This window comes from Malus sylvestris, chromosome 10, assembly GCF_916048215.2.
Source record: "Malus sylvestris chromosome 10, drMalSylv7.2, whole genome shotgun sequence".
In the NCBI taxonomy this organism is placed as follows: Eukaryota; Viridiplantae; Streptophyta; class Magnoliopsida; order Rosales; family Rosaceae; genus Malus; species Malus sylvestris.
This window is the reverse complement of record NC_062269.1, coordinates 8827201-8849978: the sequence shown is the minus strand read 5'-3', so window position 1 is coordinate 8849978 and position 22778 is coordinate 8827201. Positions and strand designations below refer to the sequence as shown.

Genomic DNA, 22778 nt, shown 5'->3' with positions numbered 1-22778 from the left:
AAAATGTGATAAAAAATACTACAAAAGGCAAAAGTATGCTTGTGTTTTAACACTTCAAAGCACAAAAGCGTATTGTTGATCAATTGTTGGCATCAAACCTCGTTGTAGGGATTTGGTTTTGCAAGTTATCAAGTAATTTTGGTTAAGAGGTCTACGAGTATAACTATACAAGAGAGGATCCTCACTGGATCTTTTTTGTGAAGATCTCGGGAATCTTTCAATCACATTTGTTCATTGTACATCGTGCGATCATTTTCTTTATGAGGATTATAGGAATCCTCCAATCACATCCGTTCATTGTACATCGTGCAATCAGTTTTTGTCAGGTACTGTTTATATTCAATTTTAAATAAAAAAATTTACAATGTTTTTTTACCGCACAATGTACGATGAACGGATATAATTGGAGGATCTCGCGAGGATCCTCCTAGTAACTGTATCAGGGCAAAGCGCTTGAAGAGTAGGGTTTCAGTAACTCTTTACATCTTTGAAGTTTGAATTAGTTGTTGTTATGAATTATGTTTTCACATGAATATTTAATGTATAATATGTATGAATGTGGGCTAGTTAATAATGGTAAGCCACTAGCACCACTAACTAGCCCACACATAATATTGGCTTAGTACTAGACACCTCTACTTCCACTAACTAGACTAGCCCACATTTTACCGCTATATCTTTCTTTTACCTGTTGACCCATAGTGTAACTTAGAATTAAGGCGTGACATCAGCTCATATGGGAATGCAAATATATATATAGTTTAACAATCGATATTATTTACATTAAGGAAAGGAGGCAAGCTTAGCCTAGCCTTATAATGGACTAACAATAATGTGATTCAAATTCGACTTTATGTGAGAATCGAACCTAAAACCTTTTAGATACTAATGAAGAGGAACACCTCTAAATCGTAGTACTAAGTGGTAGTATTATTCTTAATTACATTATTTTAAAACGTAGTCCATTAAATATTAATTAAGAATAATTAAGTATTATTCTTAATTACACGTATTGAACTGAAAATCTATAACCAAGTTTAAATATTAATAATTGTACATGATGTCATAATTTGAGTAAATTCGAAAAGTCGCATGTTACTGTATCATTAAAATATTCATTGCATTTTTGAGTAGACAAGCAAAAAAGAGTATTAACAAATGAGGTCACCCCAGCTTTAACTTTTTACCAAAATTGGCAAAATATGGACACGGATGTCGCTTCATTTTCAACGCATGCCAAACACTGGCTTCAATCTGTACCGTACCGGGGGCTGTATTTTCATGTATCCAAACATCCCCCATATCCCTTTGCGGGACCGCAAGTCGCTTTCCGATTCCTCGCGTGACAATGACGACTGCAAGCGAACCGCACCCCACCAACAAATCAAATACCGCCACGTCACTCCCTCACACTTTCACACGGTCCGTCTCCAACACACAAAGCTCCTCTCTCTCTCTCCCTCTCTCTCTCTCTCTCTCTGAAGCTTTCATTTCTGCATTCCTCGCTGACGCCTGAAGGAGAAGCAGCTGCTTCTGCAAAAGGGTTTGTGTACGGACACTCGTCACGCTCGTACCGACGCTCTCGCTCCGAGAGTCTTTTGCGAGGGCAAGAGGGGAGTGGCCGTTTCGTACTCGGAAGCCAAATGCGATTGCTTTTTCCTCTCTAAATTCCCAAATTTAAGGTTTTCTTTTTCTTTTTCTTTTTTTCTGATTTTTGCTTCTTTTAATTTGATTTTTTTTTTTTATAGCTCGGAAGTGTTTCCATTGTACAAAAATGGCGATTTTGTCATCTCGGTTTGTCTTTTGGTTAATGGAAGTGATTGACTTTTTGTTTTGGGTTTCTTGTGTTCTCAGTGTTTGAGCCATGGAGTCACCAATTGATGTATCCCCCATTAAAACTACATATGACAGTAAGCTTCTCTCTCTCTCTCTCTCTTTCTATACATGTGTGTGTGTGTGTATTATCTGGAAATTTGGATTGTTGTGGCATGTGAGAGAAATGCAGGTTGAGCTTGTGACAAACCCATTGAATGGAATTACATTTTGTGAAATTAACGTTTTGGTTGAAAAAAATTGAAATTTTTATGCATTAAAATGGGGACTTGAAGATTAGAAATTTGATTACAAAGAAAAATTCTAGGGATTGTTTGGGTATTGTGGGCTGTTAGGGTTCTGTAGTTTGTGGTTTGTATTAGGGCTAATTCAGCAGTCTGTGGCTTTTGTGTAGCTATTGTTGAGAAACTGAGAAATAAGTTTTTATTTTATTTGGGTTGAGGGCACAAGAAGTGGGGTATGAAAGACACACAGCCTTCGGAAGCGCAACACCTTGTGCAGATTCTGTGCTATCCAAAAAAGAGAACTTGGTCTTCTTGCCAAAGTTGTTTGTTGCAAATTACCAAACGGTGTTGGGTCTGCTACTGTGAACAAGTAGTAGCATGCCCTGAAAAGCCCCACTAATGCAGTCTTGTAATTTAATAGTTAAGGTTTTGGGCAAACATTGTGAATTCCGTTCTTCATAGTTGACATCACCAACCTAAAAAAATATCTTGTGATTTGTGAATATTTCATGTTCCATGAGAGTTAGGCTGTATGGATATAATCTGGATTTTCATCAGAAGTTTTCTAGCTTTGAGGCTCAATGTATGTTTTTTACTGTCTTATAAATCAGCTATCTGACTCGGCAAACAAAGAAACATAAATAGATTGATGCTGAACAAGTGTAATATTAGTCAACATATTTTTCAACTTGTAGTTAATTAATATTACACAACTCTTTTCTTCATCAAATTGTTCTTGTCATGACCAAAATATTGAACCTTAGGTCCAACAATGTGTCCTCTGCCTTTTAGCTGTCTCCATCAGTCCAGCTGAAACTGAATCTCAGCAGATTGATTTTCTTTTGTTACTTAAGCATTGTCAGAGCTGCTATTATGTCCTACCTTCAAAATATAACGAGTAATACTTTTAACTTGGACCTCTATTACCCTTGTGGTTGTGCTACTTATATGATCGCCTAGAATTTTCGTGCATGCATTGCATTGGGAAGTGTTAAACAGTACGTATACAAGGTTTTTATTGTAAACTTTTGAAGTTAATATATAATTCATATTTTATGTTCATGCATCTTGCATTGCTTTAGGATGCAATTTCTATTAAGAAAGCACACAATATCTTCCACTTATACTCATACGAAAGGGAAAAAAATCCAAGTTTTTCACATATAACTTCCTCCTCTTTCCTGTGCTGATGCTGATTTGATATACTTGGCTAGATGGTTTTCTGAACTTATGAGTTTCTGTAATTTGCCTACTTTCTTTTTCTTCTTATTTTTTGCAAGATCCTCATTTTTATATCTATTTGTATGTTACCTTCCATTTGAGCTCAGGTTTATATTCCAAGGGGCATAAGAGGATGAAACTCTGTTTGGACGGAAAGAATTATGATGGCTTGGACATCTCTGTAAGTAAGCATGATGAAGTTGTAGAGAAGAAACCTAAGTCTACTTCAGAAGTTGTTGACTACACTGATCCATTTGCCATACGGAACTTGCTGGAGAGGTTAGACTGTGGTGAATATGGAAGTGTTACAAAGGAGATAGAGGCAGTTCTTGCTAAAAAGACCCAAACTATGGTCCCTTATTTTGCAAAGTATCCTGCACTGGCAAATGCATTCTTGGAGGAAGACAAAAGGCAGAGTAAAAAGGCTCCCAAATCTGAAAATCCATTAGCTAGTGATAAAGTCATTGATTTGGAGGATGACTGCGTTGAAAATAATGCTCCAGCATCACGGAGGCCTGTGGTAATCATTGATTCAGATGAGGAACAAAGTGAAGATCCAAGATCTTATCCTTTCAAAGAGGTTGTCTTGCCACAACCATCATATTCTTTCCAGGAGGTTTTCTTGGGACAATCGTCAGAACAGAATTCCATGAATAACGCAGTGGTATGTGTGCCCTATATATAATATCTCTACTTTCCTGCTCAATTTAATCCTATCTGTCAAATGATTGGTCAACGTATGTTCAGGAAAGAGACTTTTTGGAGAACAGACTTCCAGGTGAAAAACCAAGTCTGTCCAGTGAAACAGGAATCAAGAATCACCCAGGAATTTATGTTGGTGTAGAAGATGATGGTGATTACCAGACAGATGTTGAAGAAGATGATGGTCTGGGAGATATTTGGAATGAAATGTCAATGGGTTTAGAAACTAACAAGGTATCATTTATGTACATTCTTTACTATAATAACATGTTTCTTTGCTATGTGTGCATGTATTTTATGTTGTTCCAAATTGGAAAAACATGTTGGCTTGTCACACGTTTGGTGCAGATTGTCTCAGCTCTCTCTGCTTTGCTCGAGCTCAAAGTAACAACTTCCGTCTTTGATATAATAATTGTTTCTGAACAAATAGAGCCACCGATGCTTAATAAAACTCAACTTTTTTTTCCCATTTAAAGAGATTGCTCACCTGAACAGAGATTAATGTTTAGGGAGGAAAAAACCCTTAAATATTGAGTAAACAGGATAGAAAAAAATATATCTCCCAGTAAATAGTACGTTTTTGCAAGTTTGTCGTCCCTATTCAATTTCACAGGGAAAGTGTCTAAATGTCAAATTACTAGTATAAACATCAGAGTTAAGAATATTTTGTCCAAAAATCTTCGATAACTTTCCAGTTTCACAGTTGTCATTATTATCTTATGTTGACAATATGCTGTTTCTGATAGGATGCTGCTGTAGAAGGAATGAGTGGCGGGGAAGAGGAAGGTGACTGTGATCATTCTTTTGTCTTGAAGGATGATATTGGATATGTTTGCCGCATTTGTGGGGTTATTGACAGAGCAATTGAGACGATATTTGAGTTTCAGTATAACAAGGTATGTGCATGGTTAGAGTTCCTTTTGTAAACTTGATTAGATTAAATATGAAAGCACATTTGAATTTTTGTCTTAATGTAAGCACACGGTTAGAATTTGAATTTCTTTATATTGTTTTGGAAGACCGACTTCAACAGGGCTTATAGACTCATGTACCAATTCTCTCTAGGTATCAGTGATAACACTAGAACCAACAGGAAAACAAAAGTTTAACAGCCGTTGAATCAGCTTTCTCTTATGACGATTTCTGAAACTGTTAGTCGCTTATGCAGCGTACAAGTAGGATAGGTTGGCCCTTTATACGAGTTTAAGTAGGATTGGCGAAATTACCTGTGGGTGGGCTGTGGACACCCACAAATCCATACCCGTTTATCTTGCAATGGGTTTTACCCTTATGGATTTACCCAAACCTGACCCATAATCCCTCCACATTAATAAATCATTTTTGTTCACTGGTTTCTATAAATGAAGAACCTGACCCATAATTCCTCCACATTGATACATAAGCCTAAGTATTATCAAAATTCCTTTCTGCACAAAATGAAATAAAAAGGGAAGACGTACATGCAAGAACCGAAGCATCTAAGCACTTCATGTCCTCCAATTTGTCAGTTGAATCCAAAGATGCAATCATATTAATTATCTACTGTATAAGCATATATAAAGTTTTTCGTTTTCCAACTTCTTTGCCTTATCAATTCAAGCTTTCTTTTTCTGTGAACTCTCCTTTGATTCCTCGAAATGAATGGAGCAATGACGAAATCAAGTCATCTATTACTCTCATGTTCTCAATCCCCTTATTTTGTGAAGGCATGACCAGCCCCTCCCTTTTCTTTTGTCTTTTTCAACTTTTGGCATCCACTTTTGGTTGCTGGAAATAGAGAAGAAGACAGATGAAGTTCATGGCATTCTAAGCATTGTTCTAAAAATCTCCGCCTAGTGCCGCCTAGGCACTTGGCGGCTGACCACCGCCCCGATTAATGCCTAGGCATTTAAAAATTAAGAAAGGGCTCCTAGACCTGCTAAGGCGCCCGCCTAGACTGCCTAGGCACCCGCCTAGGTCGCGACTCACTTAAACTATTAAATAGCTAACTTTCATTTTGCATTTTTTTTTTCTTCAATAAATTGTAAGAGACTTTTTGCATACTTAAATGAACACACATTATATCCTTGTTCCACATGTGTCCATTATGTTCCAACACTTCATAACATATATATGTCATTCTATTTTGTAGTTTATGATGAAATTATATATATTTAAAGTATATGTAGACACTTATTTACACGAAATATAATAGATTTACTTAAAGGGAATTGTTATTGGCACTCCAAACTTTCTATAATTAGAAAGAAAGTTACACTTGTGAGGAGTGTAGATTGAGATTTTTGGAGTGTTAATAACAGTTCCCTACTTAAATCCGCATAATCCGCGTAGCCGCCTAGGCGCTAGGCCCTAGCTTGCTGCCCGACTAGCGCCTAGCGTCTTTTAGAACCTTGATTCTAAGGCATTTCCCTCTTTTCTTTTTATTTGTATAAGTTTTTTAATAACGAAGGGCACAGCAGCAGAATGCTTTCTTTAAAAAAATAGTAATAATTAAATAAATTAATAATTTGGTTTCATGTTTCCCATTGTTATTACCCATTCATGCCCTGCCTCATCCTGGTTTAATAAAAGTCTCCATGCCGGCCCCAAACCTGATTGTTCTTACCCAAACTCGCCCCTAATAGAGCAGGTCCCTATGGCTACCTGATTCAGCAGCTGATTTGACCATCCTTGTATTAGCTCAATTTGAAATTCAGTTTCTCGACCAAAAAGTTGCTAGATTGATGTACCAATTCATATAGGAAAAGGAAGCATTCAGCTCCTGTTATCTAGAGTGGAATAGGAGACTTTAGTAATAAAATTCTCAAATGATGACTTTTTTTTTTTTTTTTGTGAGTTGAAGATCTATTGTTTCCACATTCCACAAGAGGTGTTCATGGTAACCTGAAGAACTAAGATGTTGATCTAACTCATACAACACATTGGTTCTTTTCTAGTTATTCATTATGAATGGTAGGAGCATGATCATGTGAATCTGTGGTCTACAACCATGAGTTTGAAGAGTTTGTGATAGTTTTAATCCATCTTGGGAAACACGAAGGTTAATCCTTCTCTTCTGGTCCTTTATGAACGATCTCTCTGGTTGACTATCTGCCTGTATAAAAAAATGTGAACAGGGCTAGGGAATGCGTAAAATGTCCCTGTAGTTAGCAGTGAACCTATCAATAGGGTTGGTTTCATCTGATCAGTTCTTGTTGGTTTCATTAGTTTATATAGGTCAGGTCCGCTTCATTGTTTTAAACCTGATATGCATCTTTTTGTTTTCGTATATTTTAACCTGAAAAAACCCAAACCAGACCATATATATAAAGTTTTCTAAACAAGATGGACTGAGCAGGAATGACTGACCATCATGCTTCGATTGGGGTTTCATAATTGTTTGTCCAATTTTTTTCCTAGTTTCTGAACAAAATTGGTGTGTGTTTTTAGCCCTAATCAATCTAATCCGATCATTCAGTCAATTCAATTCTTTTGGTTCTAGGAGGTTAGGACCAATATTAGGTAGTTGTGCATGAAGAAAAATTCAACGTGACAGGGTTGAATTAGATGAGAAATACCCCAACCTAATCCGATGTAACATGTAGATACCCCTATCTATCAATTGGTGCACTGGATATCCCAGATTCTCAATGAGCCAGCCAATATAGTAAACTCACCATGTCAATTTTTAACTGGGTAGCCACTTGGTACTACAGTGTAAGTGGTATTCCTCTTCAATTGTAAGTGAAGGGTCTTAGGTTTGATTCTCACCAAAGGCGAATTTGAATCACATTAGAGCATCTCCAAAGGAGATGTCAAAAAAATTAGTTAACTGGGTATCCCTATAGGTTTCTTGTCTTTTTTCTTTGTTAATTCTCCCCATGATTTTTGGCACTAGACAACTCCCTAAACATTTTGCAACAAGAAAGCAAACCAAAGGTTGACTTCTCTCTGCTTATTATGAAGTCCAATAAAGTCTGTCTGGTAGAAAAACCCAGCATGTATCTCTGAAGGATGTACTCATAGTGTTTGACAATGTTCATAGTTGATTGTGAACCCACCACATTACTCTCTCTTAACCAGGCTCAGGAGCAGCTGAATTTAAATGAGATAACCAGGGTTTTTTCAGACAAGGAGATAATATTCTGAGAATAGCAACCCAAAAGTAGTAGATAAATAAATTGTTAGAAGTTTGATGAATTTATAACATATTGGAAGTGATATATTTGTGTTACTGCCTGGTTGAACTTTTTATTTTTGCCTTGAATTCTTGTTTTTGTATTTGCCTCATTGCTGTGGAATCAAAGTCATCAATAAATGGATCACGGATCTGTGTAAACTCACTGGAAGTTATTTGATATCTCAACAGCTAAATGCCCTCTTCTGGAAGCAAGTTTCATAGTATCATTTTTTTTCTATTTACCTCAGGTCAAAAGGAGTACAAGAACTTACATGCCTGATTCTCGGAATGGCAAAGAAAGAGATTCAGCCGAGATAGATGGATTTAAATTGTCAGAGGATGGTTTGATACTAACTGAGATATCTGCTCACCCAAGACATATGAAACAAATGAAACCTCATCAAGTGGAGGGTTTCAATTTTCTTGTTAGCAACTTGGTTGGCGATAATCCTGGTGGTTGCATCTTGGCCCATGCTCCAGGTTCTGGTAAAACATTTATGATAATAAGTTTCATGCAAAGTTTTCTAGCTAAGTATCCAAATGCAAGACCCCTGATTGTTCTTCCTAAAGGAATCCTGGATACGTGGAAAAAGGAGTTTAAAATTTGGCAAGTGGAGGATATTCCATTAATTGATTTCTATGAAAATAAAGCAGACAATCGATCACAGCAGCTGGAGGTGTTGAAACAATGGGTGGAGCACAAGAGTATCCTTTTCTTAGGGTACAAGCAATTCTCCTCTATTGTTTGTGATCGAGAAACTAGCAAGGTATCAACTGCGTGCCAAGAAATATTGCTGAAGGCACCTTCAATTCTTATTCTGGATGAAGGGCATACTCCAAGAAATGATAACACTGACGTGTTCCAATCCCTTGCAAAGCTGCAGACACCTAGGAAAGTTGTACTTTCTGGAACCATTTTCCAAAATCATGTCAACGAAGTATTCAACCTTTTGAATCTTGTTCGTCCTAAGTTTTTAAGAGCAGAAACATCCCGGCCCATCATCAAGCGGATCATGAGTAGAGTGCATATACCAGGTGTAAGGAAGCAGTTCAAAGCTGGCAGTGAATCAGCCTTCTATGAACTAGTCGAGCATACTCTACAGAAGGATAATGATTTTCGAAGGAAAGTCACTGTCATACACGAATTGCGTGAGATGACTAGCAAGGTGCTTCATTATTACAAAGGAGATACCCTCGATGAACTTCCTGGGCTAGTTGATTTCACTGTGGTACTAAATCTCACCCCCAAGCAGAAGCACGAGACTGAGAAATTAAAGAAGTTTGCAAGAAAGTTCAAGCAAAATGCTGTTGGAAGTGCTGTTTATCTTCACCCAAAACTGTCCAACTTGGCTTGGAAGCCTACTGATCCAGATGACAGAGTGGATGAGCTCTTGGACAAAATAGATGTGAAAGATGGAGTCAAGGCAAGATTCTTTCTTAATATACTGAACTTATGTGAGTCAGCGGGTGAGAAACTTTTAGTTTTCAGTCAGTACCTCCTACCACTGAAATTTTTGGAGAGATTAGTAGTCAGAATGAAGGGGTGGAGCGCTGGGAGAGAAATGTTTGTGATCTCAGGTGAGTCAAGCTCTGAGCAACGGGAATGGTCTATGGATAGATTTAACAATTCCCCCACCGCAAAGGTTTTCTTCGGCTCAATTAAGGCTTGTGGGGAGGGTATATCGTTGGTAGGGGCTTCTCGACTAATACTTCTGGATGTACATCTTAACCCCTCAGTGAGCAGGCAGGCCATCGGTCGTGCATTTAGACCAGGTCAGAAGAAGAAAGTTTTCGTGTATAGATTGGTAGCTGCTAATTCTCCTGAAGAGGAAGATCATAGCACTTGCTTCCAAAAAGAAACAATTGCAAAAATGTGGTTTGAATGGAATGAATATTGTGGTTTCCGGGATTTTGAAGTGGAGACCATTGATGTGAATGAGAGTGATGATCCCTTCCTCGAAAGTCCAGTGTTGAGGGAGGATGTGAAGCTTCTGTACAGAAGGTTTGTACTCTTGTACATCTAATTGTCATTATTGAGTTCCAACACCTAAATGTTTCTGTTGGTATATCCTAACTACTTATTTCTATAATTTCAGGTAGGTACTGCCATCGTCATTGGGCTGACAACTGACGTACAGAGTAGGGAAAATTTTCTCACTATACTTTGGTTGACATTCCGTCCTTTGTCTGTTCACATTAGATTTTTGATTTCTGGAAGAATTTCAGGCAGGTTGCTTAGCGTTTATTCGTTAGTACAGGCAGTTTCTGTTTTCTGCTCCTAGAATCAGACTAGTCCCTCTATGTCCACCGGGCAATGGATTCTGACATGTAAAAGTTGTGAAGAACGGAAATTTTGACAACGCTGTTTGAAGGAGGGTGCTTTTCGTCTTCTAGGATACATGACCTATGATGTTCGGTGTGATTTCTCTTGTTCGAGTCTGGTTTGTACCGCTGCTTCATTTTGTGGGCTAAGCATTCTGCTTTTAATTTAACTGACCTTCAAGGAAATAGAGCAATTACAGTTAGTATATATGGTTATGCTAGTTCTGGGCATCTTGCTTTGAGTTCAAGAAAACCAGACAAGCTTTATTTATTTTTAGTTGCTCGTACTTAATCATCGTTAGACGTTGCGCCAATCAACCGGAAAGATGTTACTTTCGCTCAACAACTTTGTCACTGTCGAACAATGACTTGGTTCGTGTCACTTAGAATTGCTTCCTCTCACACCACCAACCCGCGAACCCACATATCTAATGCGACCGTTGCCAGATGACCATAGAGGCTGAAGAACAATGGTATTGGATGCATGCATCACATGATGAATTCTTATGTGGGCTGTAAGTAAAGCAAATAAACGTGCGGGAGAGAATTTCCGCTTGGTTGGATGCTCTTGTAGCACGTGGGCTACTTTTATCTCTGTGTTCCTAATTGCTATAATGATTCATTTTTGATATTTGGTTGCTGAAATGAAATATCGACGACTTGTCAATCACATATCAAAAAACATAACAATAAAAGGCTAAGCTAGGAGGAACCCACATTTCCTCATCACCCTTTCTATCTCCAAAAACATTTTTCTTGTTTCCAACTTGCCCATCTCTTTCTCCATCTCCATCTCTCCCTTTCAACTCCCTTATCTCTCTGATCATCTTCTTTCCCATCTCTCTCACAACAGTTCCTCCTCCATCTATGTGATCTAATCCGAGGTTGGGGGCCTTAGATGATGGTCTAGTGATTTTTTTCCAAGAATTCAGGGGTTTAGCCAACCTATGATTAGAAAAGGGAATATGAACAACAATATCAGGCACGAGATGCGGGGACAAAAGAAGGGCGGATTCTTGCATGTCACCGGAGATATATTCTCGTGTGATTCACGGCGACATATCCCAAGTAACACAAGTCCTTGTTCCGAAGGGAACGAAACCCCTGTTCTTGCCTCTGATGAAATTGACTTGGCAACATCGAAATAACAGCAAGCTTTATTACAAACTAGTCTATTTTCTTCAATACCATCAACAGAGTTTGGCACTGATTGTACATTTTCCCCTTCCAACTTACGAAACAAAGAATATTTATCTCATCTTTACAAATATGCTGAGCTTCAATCAATTTCTTCATATATTACAACTGTACTAGCTAGTAGTATGTTTCCAATGTCTGGCGGAATGCAATATTCCTTTTCACCATTTGCAACGCAACGCAACGCAAAGTCGAGCAGTCGAAAGCCTATCGCTGTGTGTTTTTTTCTCCCCCGCCCCAAAAATAGTTTGGATACAAGTAATGTGGATGTGCAATGAAGCATCTTTCACACTACGAAATCATGTAACAGATGGGAGGAACTAAATCTGTGTTGCTGCTGGTTCCCGGAGTCAAGGCATTCAAAATCTGCTGTCTCAGATCCTACAGAAGAAGCTGCAGGGTTGTACAAATCGTCCCCTCTCACGGAAACAAACCCGTGATGAGTCCCACTAGAGATGGGTAGGCTACTGCCACCGTCACAATGCTGCAATCCCAATGTCAGAGAAACCCCGCTTCCACTTCCAAATCTCCCCAGCTCCGGCATGTGGTATGCAGCAGCAGCTGCCGTAAACCTCTCACTGTTCCTATCAGTCTGAACATTTGCATCAGAAAAGAGACTCGAGTCATCCATACCAGGCCTTTGCCCCTCTCTAAGCTTGACGAGCCCGTACTCAGCTTCAGCTTCAGCTTCATGACGAGTCACATTCTGGAAATTGGCATATCCAGTGGATCCAGCCATTTCCACGTCATGGAAATGGTCAGATTTGGAGTCCATAAATTGTCCCGTGCCGCATTTCTCAGTGGCTGCCGAACTTGGGCTAGGTTGCATATCTTCTACTCCGTCTTCCATGGTCCCCGTGTTGTCACCTTTTTTTGTTTGAGGTGTATTCTCAGATGAAGAGTTGGAGTCCATCTCAGCATCACCAGCCTCTTCTTTGTACATCTCCTCAACCATGGGCTTCCAAAGGCGCACTCGTGCATTGATAAACCAGTTTGAGACCTGTGCCGCAATAAAGGCGCGCTCGTTAATTCAAATTAAAAATGTAAACATTTGTACTCAATAATCAATTTTTGTTATGAATGTGATTTGTTTATTTATGCAGCATTCTTGTAGCTGCAAGAACCTGCAGAATGAAACAGTTATTCCTTTTCCCACATTAGTTTGCAATTTCTTTCAAGCTGTACATTCCATATCCTAATTCAGCAGATTTAGCGAGGATCAAAATGTTATACGTGTTGAAGTCGATAAGGATAAAGGATCTTATTCTCTGTTATGTATGTATGTGGTGCCTAAGGAAAAATGCTATGTAAAACATGATTACTTGGTCATTACCTGACTTCTAGTCAAGCCTGTCTGCCTTGCTAGCAGGATCTTATCAGAATCCTTCGGATAGCTGGAAATTATCAATATTAACATTCAATTACATCAAGAACTGATAATCAATAAAGTTTTCAGAAAAGAAATTGAGAAAAGGGTTGAAGTCGGGACTTACGGATGAAGGAAATGCTCAAACAGCCATGCTCGCAGAATTGAGACAGAGCTTTCCGGCAAACCTCTTTGTGGTCTCCATGCATGTTGTTGCATCATGCCAAGCTGCTGAAGGGCTCTCTGCTGCCTGAGATGCTGGTCCACATAACGGAGGCGAGATATTCCAACTCCTTTCATGCTTCCAGAGGCACCTTGCTCCCCAAGGCTTTTACGGGTTGCTCGTATCTGTCCTGTGATTGCATCACGTAAGCACCGAAAGTGACGTGAAATAGTCTGCAGGGCAACAGCTGTGTACGGTTTAGCTGACCCAATTCCCGCTATCACATCAAATGACGATACAACAATCTGCATCTGATGATAATACTGCTTGTACCTTCTGTCAACCTGTGATTGTGATATAAACACCATTACACCTCATGGGAAAAATAGGAGCTCCATTATATCAGACAAAGGCCTACGAGAAACAACCAACCACAACCACAAATTTCTACAACATCCTCAAGGAAACAATGATCGTAGAAATACTTTCCGTAATCATTAGCTGCTCCTGAAGTAAATTGCCTAAATTAACAGACACGAAAACCAGAAATATAATCATTAGCAACTCAGGAACCACGGAAATTCTGGCCTCAAATAATGGCGTTGTCCTTCTCCACCCACATCAACAATTAACAATGGGACCTTCGGTCAATTCTACATCTTATATTGTTTCTGGTTCTTAGCAGAACAGGGTACTTGCGCCAACTGTCAACATAGAAGGATCACCTTGATGTTCCATCAGAGTCCGTAAACATACGGGGTAAGAAAATAAGGAGAACAATTACCCCAATATTTCATTGAGGTCAATTTTACTTCGCATCTCCCCATGTTCTTAGCAGAATGACTAGTATATGCAAATACCTTCAATCAATGGTAGAGTAATTGTTTCATAAAATGCTTATCAACGTGTCAACTAAACAGCCAAAACCTATATCCAAAACACCTTTTAATGATAAGCTTGAGATAAATCAATAGCCTAAACTTATTTAGAAATCGCACATAAGGATGCTATGCTTCATTCCATAGCATCTCGTTCAATTTATTAACACCTAGGAAACCTAAAGAATAGTTGGAATATATTCCAGTTGGAGATATTCCGTTGGGAGAAAAATTGAGAGCCCCAACTTTTTCACATGTCAAACACAATGCAAGGCTCCAGGTGCTTCAACTGGAAAGATGGAGGATCAATCAATTACCAGTGTAAACATCACTTAAACATGAAAGGATATACTCAAAACTTTAGGAAATTCTTGAAACTTTTTCTTCATTAAAATATGTCTGAATCGAAGAACAAAACTGTAATGGAATCGTTACCAGATGTTGGTTTATCTATCAATGCATCACTGTATGACTACATCATTAATTGATCAGTTTCAGTTGGAACAATCAACAATTGACATAAGCTCAAAAACGAAACCATTATGCATTTTGTTTGGTTTTGCTTAAGTAGACTGTTACTGCATGTCTTGATCCTTTTGTATTTCCTATTTTTCAAAATTAAAGAAATATATCACTGATCCTTTCTGTCATTATCGTGAAACCAGTAAGTAAGAGCCTAAGAGAACAGAACAATATCATCGACATAAAAGCATAGTGATCAGGCGATCACTGACAATAAACATGCCACATAATATCACCTGCCTAAACATGCAACACATCACACACATAAGAAGTGATAAAGACAGGTGATGTAGTCATCTAAACAGCAATCAAAGCAATCATCACAGAGTAGAAAGAGCGAAGACAAAAGGATAATGCCAATCAAATTTGCAACTAAAATTGATTTAAGCTCTTACCATTATGATAAACTGACCAGACAAGCAAGATTGATCATATAATTAACTCATAAAGAGACATTAAACTATATGCATTGCTCATACCTCATCTAGCATAGACAGAAGCTTCGTCAACTTGCTTTGCAACTCTTGTTTCTCGGCATGTGAAAGCTCACACGTTGAGTTACTGGCCAACTCTTGAGGGTTTGTAGATACTCCACTCTCAAGATCATTCTTTGATCCATCATCTCCTTCCTTGAAACTCTTCTGATGATCATGTGTGCTTTGGTTCTTCTCTCTATCATGCTGCTTCAGTGCTTTCTGGACATTGACGACTTCATCAAGCAGCTGTTGTGCTGCTTTGAGGTATTTGTTATGGGAAATGGTTCTTGCCATACTCGACATCCCATATGGAGACAAATCCCCTTTACTTGAATCTGGATTGCCTCCCGGAAAACCAGATTGCAAATATTCAACATTTCTTGGCTGCTCATCTCTAAAAGAACCATTCCTACCGTCACCCTCACTTGAAACGGATGCATTAGGACTTAAGAATGAAGCAAAACCCATATTGGTATTCCGGTATGAGATAGAAGGCATTTGCATTCCTGATGGGATTTGTGTACTCAGGCTGAGGGACAACCCCTGACCTTGCAAGTTCTGTCCACCATGAAGAATACCTGAAGAACTACCCATGGGATGCGTAACTAGCATCTCATTTCTACCCTCCCTCCATGGACTGAATCCCTGCTCTCCAATATGCGTGCCACCAAGATGCGATAGGACATCATGCTGCTGCTGGTTGGAATCTGAACCCCCCACCGAGGAGCCTCCTTCAATGCAGTTGTTTTGCTGCTGAGAACTCCCAGCCAATGCGTCCGAGTATGACCCAGGGTTCATATACATCATCATGTTACCAGAGACAAAAGGTGCTTCTGGATAAGAACTAGGCAAAGGTTCCCTTAAATAGAGCATTGGCGTCGCATCTTTTTGATTATTCGAACCAGTATAGTAACTTGACATAGCTCTCTCAACCCCTTAACAGTTATATGAGCCCAATTACATACTCATCCCGAAGACTGAAAAAAGGAGTAGAACTTCCATCATTGGCAAAACCGTACCATACTCGAAAAACTAGCAAGTTTGCAGGAATTTAATTGTCACTGTATTATTACTCACTCACACCAGTATAAGCCAACGCATTAAAGCAAAGTGCTCAAGTCTCAAATGACATATACAGAAAAATGTACTAGTTGAGATTCCAGGCAATCCTCACAGAAGAATATCAATTCACCAAAGCATTTACTACCAAGTACAAACACACAGAAGCTTATAATTAATGCCCAACAAACAGCTGAATTAATCATCCCAAAAGCAATCTTCGTATGCAAGAACTGAACATTTACATATATAATGCTGACATATGAACTTTTTGGGTTTCTGGCAATCAAAGGATTTATACAACTTTTTCAGTTTGAAAGCTGCCAATTATATCATGATTATTAATTACACAGAACCTCTTCTCTCTCTCTCTCTCTCTCTCTCTCTCTCTCTCTCTCTCTACACACACACACACATGTAGTAGATACATGCAAACAGAATTCAGATATCAACCCAACAGAAGGAAAAATTAAACATATAAATATAAATTAAGAACAATATATATAGATAAATTGCTGATAATAACAATAATAATAAATCTGATAACTCTGTATTTTCAAAAAAAGAAATTACTGGATCATCATCTTAACAAACAGAAAGAGAAAGAGAACAACAGAACCGAAGAAAAGGAGAAATTCATGAGTGAGACGAGCAGCTAAAAGATGATTAAAGCCAGAAAAAAAAAAAATATATATATATATATATAATGGAAGAATAAAAAATACCTGGAAACCCTCAAGAGTTGTGGGTTGTGTGGGGAACAGAAAAGTCTTAGAGAACATCACCCGATCGTCTCAGAGCCAAACTTTCCGATCCCAACAACAAGTATATTATTTATTTAACAACAAAAAATAACCCAGAAAAAAAAAAGATATTTAGTGTGTTCGAAAATAATTGAGAGCTTCAAATTTCTGCTTTTTTGCAATCATAGATATTCTCCATCCATCACTGAGTCAAATTCAAACCCCACGTGAGACTCGCACGGCCACATACACACACCCACAGAGAGAGGTTAGTTTTTCAGTATCTACTGAGCCACTCAAGAAAAATGATGACCTTTCTCTCTTTTTCCATAAATGGGGTTATCTTTTTTTTTCTTGGGGGGTGGTGTTTAGGCTTTGGTGGGCAACACTGCTTTTCTAATAAGTGCTTTTGCTTGAGACCCAGTTGGGAAAAGTTGTTGCCTTTACTACTTGCTGCTTCTGCTTCAGCTTCAGCTTCAATTCAACAATTGAACTCAATGGCTAATTGCTTCTGCTTAACTGGTTTGGATGGTGAAGATCAAGTGTTTGGTTAAGGAGCTCAATCTCTAACCACCAGTTGGTGGACCTAAAACCCTCTCTTAAACCCTCTCCCCATCTCCTCGTCTCCCACCATCTAATCTCTCTCTCTCTCTCTCAAAAAAGTTTATGATAATTCTATCTAACTTCAACCTGTGTTGGCTGTCTCTCTCATCCCTTTGAGCATGGAAGGTCTGGGTTTGCTGCAATATCCACCATATAATCATATTCTTTTCTTTTCCTCTTAATTTTTTTATTTCTAATTTTGTCCGTACCTTTTATTCTAATCTCTTTTAACAAAATATTATATATTTTTTTCTTTTTAAATTTATGAGGTGCACCAGTAAGCATTAGGTGCCAATATCTCTGTATTTGACGTTTTATGCCAACTAATGTGTGATTTTTGCACTGGTGGTCCTGCCATCTTTATGTATTTATAGTTGTTTCCCATATTGTGTTGGTATTGCACATTTGTCACTACCCTCCATATTCTCTTTTGCATAATTTTAGCTATTATTTTGTTCAATTGGTGGGGATAATATTTAATTTTTGGGTGAACGGCCAATTTAGTCCTTGAGTTATCACCTTAGTGAAAATTAGGTCCTTAAACTATTTTTTCAGAAAAATCAGACCTTAAATTATAAAAATTTGCCAATTACATCCCTAGTATTATATTCAAAGCTACTATATTCAATTTTCCGTCAATTTAAGTCACGTTACTTGCATGTGATGCACATTAGAGGGTAGATTGGTTGTTTTTTCATAAAGAAGTAGTATATGAAGTTAATTTTGGAGAGTAAATTGGTAGTTTTTCATAAAAAATAGTGTAAGTTAACTTTGGAGGGTAAATTAGTTGTTAGATTCGCAACCTATATAAAATGTGAAGGGCTTATAGGCGAGAAAATGACGGTATTACATTCTAAAGTGTGTGAAGTGACTTAAGTTGAAGAAAAATTGGATAAAATAGCTTTGAATATAATAGTAGGGATGAAATTAGCAATTTTTAATGAATTTAGAGACTTATTTTACCGAAAAAATAATTTAACGACCTAATTTTCATTGAGGTGATAATTCATGGACTAAATCGGTACTTCATCCTTAATTTTTTTCAAAGATCTCTGAACATGCATATATGTATGTATGTGTGTGTATATATATATATATATATATGTATGTATGTATGTATATAAATATCCAAGGACAAATGTCTGATTTATTGATCAAATTTGCATTAAATATTTTCAGACAAAAATTAAATTGGTATGAAACTCGTCATTTATGAAATTAAACTTTTCACTTAAAAATAATAAGAAATATCACTAAATTATAGTACTAAATATAAAAATCTATTATTTTTTTAATATTGATGATTATTAATTTTTTAAATGTGTAAATATAAATCTAATCAATTATTGGGTGGGAAGGATTTTAACTTAAACACTCTTACATTTACAATACGAGTAAGATTGTCGTCTTTCCTTCTAATTAAAAAAGAAAATAAATCTAATCATTTAGACAAAAATGACCACATTTTATTGTAGCTGCTAGAGATAAAAATAGGGTCGGGCCTTAGAGTCGGTGGCAATTCTTTTTAATCTCTTGCCTCTCTCCTCTTCAAATCCTATCTTCTAACTATCTTCCTCTCTTAGTTGTGGTCACCCTTTCATTCTTATGACACTAGTCTTTATTGTTTGGACTCTCTCTGGCTTTGTTGAGGAGAGACTTTGTAGCAGGTATGGATTACTACTCAAACTCGAATCCTTGATTTGCAGACATGGCAAAGGATTATAATGAGGAAGTCAAGACATTTTTTTGAAGTTTACTCATAGTAGTGCTATCTTTGTCGATGATTACAAGATCATCTGAGAGTGATGCATTCTTTCCTCATGGTGCCTTTATTGTAATCCTACAATTTACAAGGTTTAAACCTAAGCAATTATGGATTTTCCATGGCTAAGCAATTGTGTCGTGTTCTAATGAGTTTGTAATTGCGAAGATTTAGTGTTTCTTTTAAATGGTGTGTTTGACCTACTTGTTAGATGTGACATATTTGTTCCTATGTACGTTCTTGATTGTTTTTAATAAAATTTCATTTGATCTAAAAATTTATTATAAAAAAACATAAAGGATAAATATATTGAATGTTAAGATAATAAGTAAAAGTAATTTGCATGTTGCAAAAGCATATGCTTCATTTTTACTCAAAAAGTGAAAAATTAGGGCACATGAGCATTTGATATGATAATGTATGTAGACATATGTATGGTACTTGCCAAACCCACTAATATATGTCACACTACACCTTTAGCTTTATTTTTGGATCTTTTAGATGGTAACAATCAACAAGGCATCTCTTTTATCTTTTATTAGGAGGAGAGAGTGAAGTGAGTGGACATTTGAGATCATTAGAATGAAAAATACAAACTTTTGAAAACTAAGTGGGATTTTTTACTTAACTGTCACTAAGGAAAATGATTCCGATAAATAAAGATGAACTTATGTTTTTTTTTTTTTTTTTTGCCAATAATTTACTTATGTTACCAAAGAAAATAATTCGGATAATAAAAGCCACTTAATACTACAGTCTAGTGGTATTTCTCTTTACTTATAAGTGAGAGGTTTTATATTCAATTCTCGCCAAAGGCGAATTTGAATCATGTTATTGCTAATCCATTGTGAAACTTACCCCACTCCTCCACCTCCTTACAACATTTCCAACCCTAAAAAGCCCATCGGGCAAATAGGCAATTCAATCCTCCCAAGTGAATAATAAATGTCTTTAGTGAACAGTAACTGCCACAGTGCATCTCTACCGCTAAACTGAATAGCTTAGGCAATTCGTATTAAAACATTTTTGTATTTTTTTATATTTTATTATTTATTTTTAATTTCGGATGATAATAAAAGATTGGTTGAAAATATTGAAATGTTGTGTAAGGTGGAAGAACATGGTTAGATATTTATAGAAAACAATTATTATTTTTTATAATTTTTGTAATTTTTAATTAATTTTTATGATTTTTTGTATTTTTAATTATAGCTGATGTCAGCCTTACGTTACATAGCCTAGGGGCTAGGCTAGTCAGTTTTAGCATGGGTGAGCAGTTAGGCTCCCCCAAAGCCCAATGGATTGGAATAGGGGTGGAGGAGGGAGGGGGAAGGGAGGGGATTTAATTCACTATCCCTTAGGGGATTTGAGAGGGATGGAAGTGTTTTTAGTATAAATAATATCGTTTCTTAAAAAATAAAAATAAAAACCTTATTTTTTATTTTTTATTTTTTATTTTTTACTATTTGAGAACAAATAATTATTCTAGTGCTCAGTATAATTGAAGTGCTTCTTTTAATGATACTTCGTACTTTAGAGTCATAGGTAGATTACGAGTTCTATTCTCTGAATTTTTTAGTGCTATTATTTACCATTTCTTTAGAGAAGTGATACGTAAATTAGTTTGTTTTTCTTTATTTGTGAATGATGCCTTCATGCGGCTTCATAGTTAAGTTTTCAGTCTCATGGTGCTATTTTCAACTATATCTTTAACCCATTTTGATGGGCCATTAGCATATTTTGCCTTATTTGCTAATTAAAATAATAATAATAATAATATCAGTAAAAAAAGAAATTTCTTATAGACTTTCAACATCAGCAATGTATAAAACAAACGTGATAGGTCGAGTTCGATGTTCCGAGCTAATGAGTCTGCTTAACTGTGGCTATAGGCAGGGTAAAACTACCCATAGCCTCTTCGGGCCCAGAAGGAATGAATAACCGTGACTTGCCACCAGTTGTCCACCTTTTAGAAGAAAAAAAATCAACCAAAAAAATGGTAATTAGATGGGAATTCATATGCTTTCAATGTTAAGTATACCTATGTTGAAGGACATCTAAGGTTGTTTCTTTGTATTTGATTAGCTGTAAAACTTGGTGCAAAACTTTTGGCCGAACTAGCTCGAAGGCAACACCTGTAGCCCCAGAATCCTTAAACTGCAACACAATATGAAAAATGAAAATAGAAAGAGACTGTTGTCGATATATATAATATATATGAAAGATAATGTTGTGAACTGGTAGATACAGAGGTCCTGTTTGTTCTAAAGAATTATGCATATGTTAATCGAACATGTTTAAAGACTTACAGAAGTATTTCAACCTCCTTCTAGCTACCATCGTGTGATTCACCAGTCTCAGGAATTGAATCCAATACGATCCATATGAAATACAAGCCTGTAATTCATCCTAACCACTGAGCCAATGATTTATGAATGATAATGTCAATAAACTTGCTTTGAATGGTAGTAAACTTGTACTCAGTTTTCAACTTTTCATATACACAAGGATTACCAGATGCAAAGGTAACAATCAAAATGCAACCAAGTTACCTAAAACCATGGTAAATTAGCCACTTAATATTACGGTTTAGTGGTATTCCTCTTTACTTGTAAGTGAGAGGTATTAGGTTCGATTATTGTCAAAGGCGAATTTAAACCACATTGTTGCTAACTCATTATGAAGCTAAGCCCACTCCCTCTCTTTTAGTTTAGATAATATCGTTTATTAAAAAAAAAAAAAACATGGTTCATTAAATAGATGCAACCATTTATTACAAGATTTTGAAATTAATTTTTTTTTTTTAACAAAACAGAAAAGTTGCTTAGTTGGATTGAAAGTCAGCTAACCTAAATTTATAAGCAAATATTCAAGATTAAACCTAATGATTGACTACAAAAAAATTGGTCTTAAATATGATTAACCCTTTTTAATTATTTGTCACTCATATGCACATTAAGAATAATAAAGAAATCAATTAATTCTAACCCGTGAAACCCGCCTAATAATGATTTTGGTGGGTTGGTTTGCCCATTTTATTGACAGGCAATGGGTTACAACAATGTAAACCTGAGCCTATTGGGTTGGCCAACAATTTGGAGTCTAACCCCAACCAACAGCCGATGCTCGCCCTTAGGCTCAAGAGTTTTTTTTTTTTTTTTTTGAACAAACGATATTATTTACACTAAGGGGAGAGGGTGGGCTTAGCCTCATAATGAGCTAGTAATAATATGGTTCAAATTTGTTTGTGACGAGAATCGAAGCTAAAATCTCTCACTTACAAGTGAAAAAGAATACTACTAAACCATAGTACTAAGTGGCTCATGAGGTTCTTTTTATTTCGTTGTTTTTGTTGAGAAAACAAGCATTACAAAATACATGATGCCCTACGCAGCACAAGAGTTTGATCACCACTCATCAGAGGCTTTGGTTATCAAGGAAAAGCCTTTGAAAATGGTTCTATTATTTATTCTGCATGCCTATCATGGTTTAGGGTTTAAAATTAAGGCTCATTTGTCTATAGACATGTTGTGAACACCACATTAGCT

General features: G+C 36.9%; 2 protein-coding genes across 2 annotated transcripts; one reads left to right on the top strand and one right to left on the bottom strand.

Moving 5' to 3' along the window:
• Window positions 1-1429: 1429 nt before the first annotated feature.
• LOC126586667 (protein CHROMATIN REMODELING 35) lies at window positions 1430-10669 on the top strand. Its single transcript, XM_050251592.1, has 7 exons — window positions 1430-1682; window positions 1855-1910; window positions 3386-3942; window positions 4026-4214; window positions 4727-4876; window positions 8388-10141; window positions 10236-10669. The coding sequence occupies exons 2-7, from the start codon at window positions 1865-1867 to the stop codon at window positions 10237-10239; spliced, it is 2700 nt and encodes an 899-aa protein (XP_050107549.1). The 5' UTR covers window positions 1430-1682; window positions 1855-1864; the 3' UTR covers window positions 10240-10669.
• Window positions 10670-11600: 931 nt separating this feature from the next.
• LOC126586669 (BEL1-like homeodomain protein 6) lies at window positions 11601-17648 on the bottom strand. Its single transcript, XM_050251594.1, has 5 exons — window positions 16848-17648; window positions 15067-16040; window positions 13152-13531; window positions 12992-13052; window positions 11601-12658 (listed from the first exon to the last, which is right to left on the bottom strand). Exons 2-5 carry the CDS (start codon window positions 15982-15984, stop codon window positions 11945-11947), a joined length of 2073 nt encoding a protein of 690 aa, XP_050107551.1. The 5' UTR covers window positions 15985-16040; window positions 16848-17648; the 3' UTR covers window positions 11601-11944.
• Window positions 17649-22778: the final 5130 nt, after the last annotated feature.